Consider the following 14,227-nt stretch of genomic DNA (forward strand, 5'->3'; position numbering starts at 1 on the left):
TTTTTTTTCGAAAGATACCTTGATTACAACAGACAAACGGACAGATACGTAGACAGACGATAAATCGACTTTTTATGCTGATCCAGAATATATATACTTTGTATGATCTAATATGAGTACTTCGAGGAGTTAAAACGGAATGACAAAGCTAATATACCTTCCATAGAATGGTGGAGGGTATAAAAAATTGTCATAGTCCTTATCAACCAATTAATTTGAGTTCTAATGGAATCTAGAAAATAGATCTGTACCAATTTGCGGCCCATTTCACGATCTAAGCCTTAAACATTTTAGACTGACCCTTATACGACTAAAGGAACTTCACAACTATTTTTAACTTTCTCAACGAAACGAAGTCTCTTTTACTCTCTTTTAACATTTAGCTTCCAAGGGCCTGACCCTTACTTAGCCGAGCAAGAAATGCGATAGTTAATAATAATTAATAATTAATTAATAATAATAATTAATCTCAAAAATAGTTTTGCTGGGAAGTAGTGTTGCACTACGCCTCTAAGACTGAGCGAGTAGATGGGGGTCCCAAATTATTGGATTTAAAATAGAACTGAACTATAAACGTTGATATCAACGATTTGCGCTTTCTCCCACCTGCGGCGGGTCGTGGGAATATCATAAATTACAATTATCGCATGATTTCTTTGGAAATTTGAGCATGACGCACGGGATATAGAAATTAGTTGAAATGAATAAAAACTCAGCTATCAGCTTACCAAAGTTCATACTTTAAGGATTTAAAAAGTAAACAACGGTGCGCCATTGTTATTGAACAAATTTATAAGAGTTGAAACTTTAGAAATTTTGCAAAACATTTTTTTTTGCAAAATCTCTTTTTACAACGTCAGGGGATAGGGCAGGATTTTAATAACAGCATAAATTAATGGTACAAACCAAGAGCTAATAGTTTCAAATTAAGTCAGGAGCATTATAATTATAGGCAAAATTCAGAAATAATTGAAATTTATCGCGAAAAAGTGTTAAACGCCCTAAAAACCTCGTTAAAGCCAAGTCGATTGGTAGCTATGACCAAAACCTCACAATAACAACAAACTGGACTGGACATTTTTGATTTTTTACTAAATGCAATGGAAAATATGACTAAAACGCAATAAATACTTGAAATATTGATCCATTTTTTTTTCATACCCTTCAACATACATAGTGTTGGGGTTTATTAAGTTCGTCATTCCGTTTATAACACATCGAAATAATAATTTCAGATCTAACGAAGTGTATATATTATTGATCAGCGTAAAATTCTAAGATGATTTAGCCCTGTCCGTCCGTCCGTCCGCCTGTCCATCTGCCGGGTCAGGTACGAAGATGGGCTATATCAGCCCACGATATCATATAGCACCCATATAACGGTATCCCAGATATTCGGTTTTTTGATGACTGTAGCCAAACATTCCCATGCAATTGTCTCAAAATCCACACAAGGAGTTTCTTCTGAGTATTTTACCCCCTATATAGGACGACGATATCGTATAACCCCCCACCCTTATTCGGTATTTTGATCATTTTAGACACATAATTCACCCGAGTTGTTTCAAATCTCGCATTTGAAGATCCTAATAGGTTCTATAGTCTATGACAGAAAATTTTCTATACAGGTCCATGTCTTCGTATAGACTCCAGTATAACGGCCACTTCCTATATTCGACATTTTTAAGATTTTAACAGAATTTTGAAGTGGTTTATTTATTTATTAATTTGTTTTATTTATTTATTATTTTTTTTAACAGACAATTTTCTGTCTTAGGATGTAGCATCCATTACGAACTTCAAATATCAAATTTAAAACATTTAAGGTGAATAATGTCGCTTAAATCACTAAACAACTGAAAATAGGGAGGTACGACTATATGGGGGCTATAACAAAACGTGGACGCACATGGCCCATTTTCAATACCAAAAGTCGATCTATGGGCGTCCGCCTGTCTGTCTATCTATTTGCGCACGCAAACTCGGTACATCGTAATATTATTGTCAAGCATGGTCCGAGTTCGGAGATGGGCAACACGGATTCACTCCTTCTGGCAACTCCATATTTTTTTTAAAGAAAATAGTTTACCTCAAAGAAATTAACATCCGATTTCATTCAGACTAGGCACATCCCAATATGTACATTAACACAAGATTTTTTATAAAGATGGTAGAGATCGGATCACTTTTTTCTGGTATCCACAAATGGTCAAAGTTTTGAATAACAAAAACGATCATAAAATCCAAATAAGCATCGAAAAAAGCATTACACACATCACAAAATTTGTATTAATCCAAGGTCTGGTGTGAAGATGGAATATATCGGTCAACTAATTCAGGTACCTCCTCCACAAAGGCTGAACATTTTGAGTAAGTGGAAGCTCATAATATGGGAAATTAACATCCGATTCCATTCAGACTCGGTACATCTCAATATTTCTATCAGCCCAAGATCTGGAATAATGATGGTAGAGATCAGACCAGTTCTTCTGGTATAGCCATTGAAATTCCAAAAGTGCGAGAACTTACACAGCAACAGAAAGAAAATAGACTCAAAAGAGCCAAAGATTTGCTTCACTTGGCCGCAAGTGGTGAACTGCCGAATTTGGTTTTCTCCGATGAGAAAACATTTGTAGTCCAGCAGTTTGTAAACAAACAAAATGATCGTGTTTACTTGCCAAAGAGGTCAGCTAAAATGTGCACCTTCGGTTGGCTTCCAGAACTCAAGCGCCGGCCATGGTGATGATGTGGATCGCTATAACAGCTGACGGTCGCTTTCCGCTGGTATTAATAGTCCGTGGCATCTGAATAAATGCCGAATATTATCGCGAAAATATTCTGGAGGGCGTACTAAAGCCTTGGTCTTGCAAACATTTTGGCAGCAGACCTTTGACATTAAAACAGGACTCAGCACCATCGTACTTAGCACCCGCCACTCAAGAATGTTTACAAAATGAGGTTCCTCGCAAAATCTTCGGATACCAATCCGTTGGACTATTGTGACTGGGATTTTGGAAAGCAAGGTTGGCACTAAAAAATACCAAAGTGTCGATCATCTCAAGCAAGCGCTTTGCCTGGAATGGGCCAAAATACCGCAGAGCAACATTTGGGCAGCGTGTGACAGTTTCATTGGCCGTTTGAAGGCCATAATTCATGCCAAAGGTGACCAATTCGAACAATATAAACTTGTTCTAAAATTTGATTCTATTTCCGATATTTTTTGCTTTCATTCAATAAAATTTAAAAAAAAAAATGTAAAAATTATCGCGTTTGACTTTGTTGCAGTTTTTTATCGCAACTAGTACGTGGTACATCAGACAGATTTTAACATTTTCTAAAAATTATCACATGTCTCATATAAAGTGAAGGAAGTAACGAATATAGTCCAAACCTGACACGTCGCAATATTCAGATCATATTTATTTAGGTCCAATACGAAATGGGCAATATTGCCGATTTCTTCGTAACCCATTCCAGGATCAACAATTTGAATAATTATAAGTCAAAATATATTTAAATAATCGACCACATGCTGTGAGTGTACATCTATCGTGTTCTAGGACCTACAGTAGAATTTTATGACAAATGATTTTGTGAAATATTTTAACTTGCATACTTAAGAGAAGGCTTGTTTGTTGACTAGCTTGAAGTTCAATTTTTTCGACGAAAATTTTTCCTCGTAGTTTTGCCTGTAATATTGCCGAAGACACTATTTACCTAAAATGCTCAGATTTCGAGGAATCTTAATCCGAATATTTCTAAAAGTGTGGGAGAGGTGGTGGTGGCTTGCCAGCTCTGTTTAGGTTTCTTTGACTTTCATAATCTACTGCATTTTCGACGTAATTATTTGTATACCCTACACCACAAGGTGTTTTTTTTGTAAACAAAGTACATTTCGCATTTATTGCCCTATCCATATGAAATTTTGCACAAATTATTTGTTTGGCCCAAGAATAATCGGTATAAATTTTGATATAGCTCCCATATATATCTTCGTCCGATTTGCCTTTTATTTTGCACCAAACGTCTAATATCAGTACGAATAGTATGGAATTTTTCACATACATCCAAATTAGGCCTGAAAATAAGTATGCCAAATTTGATCGAAATCGGTTCAGATATAGCTTAAGCTCCCATATATATATTGTTCATCCGATTTGTTATTTTGTCCTCCGCAACCGTAATATGCACTCTGTAACAACAATATTTGGGAAAATATATCAAATACAGCTCAGAAATACATTTGCTAAATTTTATAGAGATCGATTCAGACTTGGATATAGCTATATATAACTTCGTCCGATTTACCTTTTATTGTGCACCAACCGTCTAATATTTGCCCAAATGGGATGGAATTTGGCACTTATGAGCGAATTGAGTGTAGAAGCTAGTATGCCAAATCTGGTGAAGATCGGTTCAGTTATAGCTATAGCTCCCATATATATTGTTCATCCGATTTGTTGTATTTGTTACCTACAGCCGTAATATGCACTCCGTAACAACGATATTCAGGGAAATATATCTTTACCAAATTTTATCGAGATCGGTTCCGATTTGGATATAGCTCCCATATATATCTTTATCTGATTTCAAATTAATTGTGCACCAAATGGGCCATACAAGTCCGAATTTAAAAAATACAATTGCTCCGGCATATTTTGTCCTTTGAACTTTAAATTATAATTATAATCATGGCGTGTAGGAATGAATTCTCCCATAAAATGTTTTAATTGTTATGCGGAGCTCTACTAAATTAACAAAGTGGTGTAGGGTATCATAAAGTCGGCCCCGCCCGACTTTAAGATTTTATTTACTGGTTTGTGTTGCACAGTGTAAATATTCTGAGTATAATATTGGTATAATGCACCCTCACCCATTAATTCGTTACTCCTTATTAAACACATCCAATTCCATTTACCTTTCCTTTATTCAACAAATAAATAAAACATATTATCAATTTTAAATAATTTATAAATACTTAAATTAAACAGTTTTTTGTTTTTCTTCCAAATTATGAATAAATAAATTCGTTGTGAATTTTGTTTAAATTTTAAATTGTATAATTTTAGATATTTTAATTTTGTTTGATTTCTTAAGGCACTTAATTTTTAAGAGGGCACACCAAAGTGCTCAAAAAATGTTTTAGATTTTTTTTACTTCCTAAAAAGGCACTTAATTTCAGAATAAATCGTAAAGGAAACCACAATTGTTAAACAATATAGACGTTCATTTAAGTGCACTTTTTTTTAAAATATTTTTTTTTTTTTTTGGTTACTTAAAATTTAAACATTTGACACTACACGTTGTTTGATTTTCTTACAAAATAATACTTCAGTTTTTTTTTTTTTTTTTTTTTTTTTTTTTTTGGAGGGGAAATTAAAATTGTCGATAAATTTAAAAGTTAAAATTAGGCAACAATACAAGGTGTTTATAAGACAATCTTTACTTTAAATTAGGTGACATGTGTTTGGGTGAGCTGGTGAATGTGTGTGTGTGTGTGTGTGTGTGTGTGAATATTGATCCACATTAGCGGTTTTCATCTTCCTCCTCTTGTAATCGCAGAATGTCTGCCTTATTCATAAAATAATAGCTTGGTTGTCGTCCCTTCAAGTCCTTATTCGTTCGCTTGGCCCCGTTTTGTATGAGTATCCGACTGATGCCTTCGACCAGATTTGTGCCCATGGCATAGTGCAGAGGAGACCGTTCCAGCTGTAAGTGAAAATTTGAAATAAGTTCATTGAATTGGCAAAGTGAAGAAAATCCAATTATATAAATCTTACATTATCACCGATTTTCAAGGCCTCCGGACATATTTTAACAAAATGTTCCACCAGCTCCTCGTCTTCTTTTAATATGGCTATATGCAGCGCTGTCCTTCCTGTCATATAGAATTAAACGTAAATCATTCATTTAAAATACATAAAGCAGTTTAGTTAAATTATGAATGATGATTATTCGTATTAAGCAACCGCCATTCGAAAGAAACAACATTTCAACCAGGGCTACATTTTGCTGATTTGAACCAACATGAAACTTGGAAAACCCGGTTGCTTTTGAACCGAGCCAAAATTAAGACCAATCACAAACATTCATGTGACATGCTTTCAAGCCATATGTTCTTATCGTTAGTTTAGGTTATTTTAAAGGACGCGCGGTTACCATATGGCAACCGCTTCACTAGGAGACCATTGTGTTCATCCTAGAAGAATGTTAGGAAAAGAGAGAAAAAGTGGTTGTAGAAGAGATGAATATAAGAAATAGAGTTTAAGAGTGTGATCTACGGCTGAGGAGTTTGCCGTGTGGTCTTTAGCCACTTGAATCTTCTGGCTAATCGAAGGATTAGAAAAAGAGGACAGATCATGTGACACTAGTTCTCCCACTAGTCTGTATCTCACATTTATGAGTGCTGGGCAGTGGCAGAGCAACTGTTCGACTGTCTCGATTTCTTCTTCATCTTGACAGTTCCTAAAGTAGTCAATGTCGTCGCTGTCCCATTTCAAGATCATATCCCTCACCTTACAATGACCTGTGATGATACCCACCACAAGTTTTTAATCAGGTTTTGACAATGACATCAGCGATCTTGTTCTCTTCTCTGAGAGTGTAGGCCAGATTCTTTTGGAGATGGTGCATCCCATTTCGTTCAGCCATTTTTGTTGGATTTTCTCAGAGTAATGTCTGTGAATGACCTGTAGGAAATGACACAGTGGTGGTTTAACCGAGTTGTCTACTTCAATTGAAGTTGATTCGGATCCTAGCCTGGCCAATTCGTCTGCAGTCTCGTTACCTGGGATGTTATAATGGCCAGGAACCCAACAGAGCTTGATGGACAACCCAGTGTTTTCCAAGGATTCCCTTCAGTTCAAAACAGCCCTAGACTTGATAGTAAAGGAATTTAAGGCCATCAGTGCCGCTTGACTATCGACATAAATAGTCACCGGACCGCTGACCTCAGTGCTCCTCGTGACCAGCAGGTCTGTGGTCTTTTTGACCGCAAAATTTATGGTCGGAAAATATCATGGTCATGATTACACAGAAATCAAAGCTTTGATACTCCTGATTTTTGTTATCGAAAATATTATTTTCGGTATACATTCATTGATTGTTGATCGACTTTAATTTCTACACAGCTAAAAGGTATGCAACAATTTACGAAATTTCGACTTTGGTCGGCTTTCAATTAACCGATTTTTACATTCTCCACCATACATAGTATGGAGGGTATATTAAGTTCGTCATTCCGTTTATATCTCATCGAAATAATAATTTTAGATCCAACAAAGTATATATTTTCTTGATCAGCGTAAAATTGTAAGACGATTTAGCCCTGTCCTTTCGTCCGTCTGTTCTTATGAAGCTACAATCAAAATAAATTAAGATAGGAAACTGAAATTTTGCACAGATCTGTATTTTGTCTGCAGGCAGGTCAAGGTCAAAGATGTGTTATATCGGTCCACGATATTGTATAGCCCCCATGGAACGTTACACCCCGATATTCGGTATTTTGATGATTTTAGCCACATTTTCCAATGTATTTGTCTGAAATTTTACACAAGGAGTTCTTTTGTGAGTACTTTACCCCATGAAAGGCAGCGCCATAACTTCTTACAGAGATGTCCCATCGCTTAATGACATACCGCGTTTGAAGCGTCAGTCCAAGCAGATTTTTACCATGAACCAATACACGCCACGCGAGCGCTCTGAAATAGGTGAAATTTATATTCAACAGAAGAAGTCAATTGTGAAAACTCAACGTGTTTTTAAAACATTAAAAAATGTGAGAAGTGCGCCTTTTAAGAACACCATCAAGCGTTTATACGAAAAATTTTCGACTGGTAAGGCTTTTTTTATCCGAAGAGGCCACATAAAAGTCGACCAAGGCGATCGGCCGAGAATATCGCTGCCCAAAAACGCCGTTCTCAGCAGTTGGGCATGGCTCGGTCCACTTTATAACGGATTATTCGCATTGATTTGCATTTGTTCCCGTACAAAGTTCAATTGACGCAAAGATTGTTGCCTGCGGACAAGCCTCGTCAATTGGAATGGGCCCAAAGGTCCGTCGAATATGAGCAACCCTGTATTAGGATTTGCATAATTAGAATAAAAATATATATTCCTTTTAGGACACGTTTGAATCTCCAGATGCCAGAAATAACAAAAAATTGCAGATACCCACACTTTTTCCTAAGTTAGTGTGATATCTCAAGTACTTTTAAAGTTCTTCTTCAGGACTTTTCACACCGGAACAAGATTTTTAAAAGGAAACCCGATTGATAGTTGATATTTTAGTAACGATGTCCGTCTGTCTGTTGAAATCACGATACAGCCTACAGTGCAGAACGATTTTTATTGTGTTTAGGATGGTTGGTATTGAAAATGAGATATATTGGTCCACGTTTTGGTATAGTCCCCATTTAACGGAACCTCCCGACATTCAGAATTTTGATGATTTTTGCCATATTTTTTCACGGATTTGTGTAAAAATTGGTATTTTAAGTTTGCAATGCGTTCTAGCCCGGAGGCAGAATATTGTATATTTAGTTTCACGTTTTCCTATATGTAACGTACCCACCGATATTCGGTATTTTAATAATCCTAGTCACATACCCACGAATTTGATAGATGAGAATCCTTGAAGCAGAAAATTGTCTATAGAGGTTTCCGTTTTGGTATGGCCTCATCATATAGTGGCCTCACCCACTTTTTTTTTGATAAGTTTAACTGCATTTTCCAAACAGTCTTACTGGCATATGACGTTTAAAGTAGAACACGCTTAAATTCAGATACTTCTATGTAAAAGTGTTTCCTTTACCCAGGGTGAAGAGGATTAAAAGTTCGGCCGACCTTAATGTGTCTACTTGTTATTTTGTAGATCTGCCCCACATAACAGTTTGCAACCCTTCAACCACTGAACGAAATCTACTCGACCAACATCAACCTCATTATGAACTTGGAGTTAATAGCAGAATGGCAAAGAAAACACCAATAAAATCAGTTGAAACAACAACATTGAGCCAATTATATAGCTATGTTTACCATAATAATTTCTGGCCATTAACAACCATTTGGCTTCTGGCCCAGCAACAATTTCCTTAACTCGATCCACTTTATGGTCACGAATCATTTGATGAAGTTCTTCTCGTAATTCCTAAAAAAATTAAAATTTAATACAAATATTCTCATTGCCTATCATAGAGAGTAGTAAAATTTCAAATTAAATTACCTCCATAGGACGTATGGTACGCAAATAGGTTGCCAACTCTGTATGACCTTTCGATTCGGCAACCTCGATAATTGATCTGTCATCTTCCATTACATCAATGATATGATCATAGCCGGCAATGGCAAAATACTCAAAGGGTTTGACATCACCTATACAAAGACACAATAAATGGAAATATATTCAAATTCGAAAATCTCATACGGCTTCCTACCAACAATCGCCAGCGATATCAAATAACGATCAATATCCTTGGCATTGACCACCTGATTCGCCTGCAGGGCAACATCACGGGCCGTGCGATACAACTCATCACGATATGTTATATCCACATTCGATTCTTCGATCAACTGCAGTAGACCACCGCGACGATGTGACCGGGCACTTGCAAAATGCAGCATACTCTGACCATGTTCATCGCGTTCCTCTAAGCGCTTGGACAGTGCAGCCTCCGCTTCATCGGCATCCTCATCGTCGATTTGTTGTTGAGCAGGATCCGTTCCGATATCTTCACCCTTGTCGCGTGTCACATGTCCATTCATACGTGAAGTAGGAATAACTGGCTTCTCTTCAAGTGAGTCTGTTTGCGAATTGGCCGCCAGTGCCGTGGAGTCTGTGTGACTACTGCCCGAATGGACGGCAGCTTGTACTACTGTTCGTCCATTTGTGTTACGCTGTGCCACAAATGTTTGCAGATAATTCGTTAAATATTGCAGGGGATCTTGTGGGCGTTTTTGTGCAACTTGTGTTAAAGCTTTGATAAGGGGATCGGCTAGATCTGCAAAAGAAATATTGGGGAATTATAAAATTTTGGGCAGTTTCGTTGATTGGAGCAAGAAAACATAGTTCTCTGGGAGGGCCAAGAATATGATATTTTTGTTTTTTTAATTCCAAATTCTTAATCTTAACTATTCCATGACACCGTTACCGAATACTATTCAGGCCAGAGAACTATCTTAACCACCCTTGTTGAAAACTGCAGGGTGAGATGAAAAAACTTCAATTAACTTCAGACTGCTGTCATTTCTAAGCCACTCGTCCGACAGCTGTTAAAATTATTAAAGTGACAGCATATTATATTGTGTAAAAGTGTATTTTGGTGAGAATTTTCCAGAAAAAAAGTTATTCGTGATGGAATTCAAGCGTGATAGTGTGATTTCTTTATATTTGGCTGGAAAACCACAAGTGGCTATCGTTAGAGCACTCCAGAATTTAAATCTGAATAAATCTTTTGTGTCTCGTTCCATCGCTTGTTACTGTGATACTGGTAGCGTAGCCAGACGTCAAGGAAGTGAACGGAAGAAAACAGAAACATCTGCAGAAATGGTTTGAAAAGTAAAGAAGTGACTTGATCGAAACCCGCGTCGCAGTGGCCGAAAAATGGCTCGTGAGCTGAACATATCGCAATATTTCATTCGGCAAATATTGAAAAATGATCTCGGAGAAAAGCTATTGAAATTCCAAGAAGTGCAAGTACTTACATCGCAACAGAAAGAAAATAGACTCAAAAGAGCTAAAAAGTTGCTTCGCTTAGCCGAAAGTGGTGAACTGCAGAATTTGGTTTACTCGATGAGAAAACATTCGTTATGCAGCAGTTTGTAAACCAACTAAATTATCGTGTTTACTTGCCAAATAGGTGAGCTGAAAATTTGCACATTCGGTTGGCCACAAGAACTCAAGCGCCGGACACGGTGATGGTGTGGACGGCGAATACAGCCGATTATCGATCTCTGCTCGTAGTAATCGACCGTGGTATCAGAATAAATGCCGAATATTATCGCGAAAATATTCTGGAGGGTGTATTAAAGCCTTAGGCATTCAAACATTTTGGCCGCAGACCTTTTATATTCTAACAGGACTCAGTACCATCGCACTCAGCACGCGCCACCCAAAAATGGTTACGAAATGAGGTTCCTCGCTCATTTCCAGCGCACAATGGCCACCAAAATCTCCGGATACCAATCCGTTGGACTATTGTGTCTGGAGTATTTTGGAAAGGCACTAAAAAATACCAAAGTGTCGATCACCTCAAGCAGGCGCTTCTCCGGGTATGGGCCAAAATACCGCAGAGTAACATTCGGGCAGCGTGTGACGGTTTCATTGGCCGTTTGAAGGCCATAATTCGTGCCACAGGTGACCAATTCGAAGAAATCTCAACTTATTCTAAAATTTGATGATATTTCCGATGTTTTTTTTTTTTTTTGTTTTCATTCAATAAAATTTAAAAAGAAATGTAAAAACTATGCCGTTTGATTATCTTGCAATTTTTTATCTCACCCTGTATTAAAAAAAAAATTATATAAATTAGAAATTATTATTTGTACTTACTTTCAGCTAAATATTTGCCTTGTTCTGTTTTGAATATGGGATTTTCTTCAAAACTATGATTTTCTATTTTACCTAAAATAAGAAAAAAAATCCATAAAAAATTATTAACATTTAATATTTTTTATTATTTACAACACTACAAATTACTGCATCTAAAAAAGCATTAAAAAGCTGCAAATCCTACAAAAACAAAATATTTTGTGTAACTTTAATTTGTTTATCCTCCACCATAAGATTAGGATGTTAAAACCAGTAAAGAAAGGCCAAAGTCGGGATGGACCTACTTTATGTTACCATGCACCACTTTGCATTTATGATAGAGCTACGTGCATATAACAAATACACGTTTTTATTGGGATTAAAAAAAAAAAACATACCAACTGTAAACTGTAGCATACCAACCAAAATATGACAGGCTTCTATCGCATTCCACTAAATTTGATGGGGGAGTTTGTGTCTGAACCGATACATATCAAAAACCATCATATTTGAGCTGATATTACACTTTTTAGGTCCAATAAACGTGAAATCGGATGAAGATAAATACAGAAGATTTATCGAAATCTGAACTGATCTGTACAAAATTTAGCACAAGTATTTCTATGCTGCATCGGATAATTGGCACCAAATTTTGATGTCATGGAGAATATTTTACGGATGTGAGGGAGTAAAATAAAAAATCGGATGAATATTTATATATATAGGACCTATGGCTATATCTTAAGCTATTTTCACCAAATTTGATATACTTTCTTCCAGGCTAAATTCGTTCGCATATGCCGAAATACATTCAATTCGGGCTTATTTTAACTATTTGGAGCACAATAAATTAGGAATCAAGTAAATATATATATGGGAACTATACCCAAACCTGAACCGATCTCGAAAAAAACTAGCAAAAGTATTTCTGAGCTGTAATGTAAATTTGTGTCTACAATACGTCGAGCAACAGCTCATGACAGAGGGATGTTAATATAAACAAGTAAGCAAAGGCTACAGTCGAGCGGGGCGACCGTTGAATACCCTACAACACTATAACAAACGATACAGTTTATATAGGCGAGATACTCGAAAGAATTCCACAAGATATTGTGACAAATTATAAAAGAAAACCACCAGGTTTCGTTCTCTAATTTTCGAATAATAGCAACTTTAACTAATTTGCTCATTTCCAATTTATTGGTAGATGTTTCACTCTTCCTAGATCTGGAACCAATATTTCCCAAATACCTATAATCTCTCAGAAGTGGCAAAATATTAACATTTATTATTGGTTTTTGACTGAAACGCATCTATATGAGATACAGACATTTGACTATATTCTTCAACGAAATCAGCGTTAACGAAATAGTCAGAAGTGCGTCTTTCCTGTATTTGTGAATTCTCCAAAAAGTCACTGGAATGGAACTTTTTCGTATTTTGTCTAGAAAAGTTGACAAACTATTCACACATTGAATATTTTTGGATGGCCATCCAAAACTGCTTGGCTTTTGCAATGTCCGGTAACCCGGATTGAAATGTGCGTGAGGATCGGGCGATAATTACGACCTCCTGACACTTTTGCACTCCTACCCCTAAATATATGGCGATCATCTCCAAAATGAGTAGGCTTCTATTCTGATCCTAATCTTATCTCCATGCAAAAGTTCGTAAGGATCAGGCCATAAATGCGATCTGTATATGATATTCTGATATCCTAACTACTTAGTTTTGTTAGCTGTAGAAATATTACCAAATGTTTAATTCAAAATGAAAATATGCCAAAAATGTGACAAAATTGAAAAAATATGAGAAAATGTTACAAGATCAATATTTTCATCTTTAGACAGATATTTTTATGCGATTTTTTTTTGACGTTTTTTCTTTCCTGCCAAGAGGACATTCTGGATTAATGAGAACTGTCGAAATTAGTTCAGCCGTTCTCGACATATAAGAGATTTTTCAAGCATATCTTCTTTGATAAACATATATATCGCACATATTTTGCTATATATCCGTTTTGTTGGATGTTAACATCAATGTAAAGATCAGAAGTAACCTTGCCATGGCTTTGTGATTTCGCCGGGATTTAAATATTCGCGGTTTAATGAAAAATTTTGAATTTTTTCAACACAAAAGATATGGTCTATTTTACCCGCTAAATATTATCCAATGACCACCCAAATTTGTAGGCTTCTTCCCCGCCCTAAACTCTAGCTTCATGCGAAATTCCGCGTCGATTGGTCTATAATTGCGACCTGTATAGCTACTGCAAAATCCGACATTTTTTCCGTATTTGGTCCATTTCAACCCCTAAACATTTGGCGATCATCTCCAAAAGAAATAGGCTGCTATTCTGACCCTAACCCCACCTTCGTGCAAAATTTCGTAAGGATCGGTCCATAATTGTGACCTGTAGAGTGATTACAAATTAACATGGACAGACGGACAGACGGACAGACGGACGGACGGACATACATAGCTAGATCGACTCAGCTCGGCAAGCTAGGAAGATCCATATATACTCTCCTATATGGGAAACCAATATTTCGTGGTGTTACATAAATTCTGGCCCAATCAAACTTATAATACCCCCAATACATAGTATTGTAGGGTATAAAAACCCAATAACGGAAATATAATATTCAAATAAAAGTTTGAAAAATTCAAATATGTGGTTTCAAAATTCTATTCCGTAGA

General features: G+C 36.4%; 1 protein-coding gene across 12 annotated transcripts in view; it reads right to left on the reverse strand.

Annotated features, from left to right (window-relative positions):
• Positions 1 to 5,479: 5,479 nt before the first annotated feature.
• Positions 5,480 to 14,227, reverse strand: part of LOC131803890 (glutamic acid-rich protein-like) — a 100,204-nt gene continuing 91,456 nt past the window's right edge. For 11 of the 12 annotated variants that reach the window (XM_059125739.1, XM_059125737.1, XM_059125740.1 and 8 more), the window contains 6 exons: positions 11,549 to 11,620; positions 9,435 to 9,998; positions 9,224 to 9,372; positions 9,037 to 9,148; positions 5,781 to 5,878; positions 5,480 to 5,709 (listed from right to left, as the gene is read on the reverse strand). In XM_059125739.1, coding sequence (XP_058981722.1) covers positions 5,527 to 5,709; positions 5,781 to 5,878; positions 9,037 to 9,148; positions 9,224 to 9,372; positions 9,435 to 9,998; positions 11,549 to 11,620 — 1,178 coding nt within the window. In that variant the 3' untranslated portion in view covers positions 5,480 to 5,526. Of the gene's footprint in view, positions 5,710 to 5,780; positions 5,879 to 9,036; positions 9,149 to 9,223; positions 9,373 to 9,434; positions 9,999 to 11,548; positions 11,621 to 14,227 lie in introns of those variants that run through there. The other variant, XR_009342820.1, reaches the window with a different exon arrangement.

This window comes from Musca domestica, unplaced genomic scaffold (assembly GCF_030504385.1).
Source record: "Musca domestica strain aabys unplaced genomic scaffold, Musca_domestica.polishedcontigs.V.1.1 35, whole genome shotgun sequence".
Lineage (NCBI taxonomy): Eukaryota > Metazoa > Arthropoda > Insecta > Diptera > Muscidae > Musca > Musca domestica.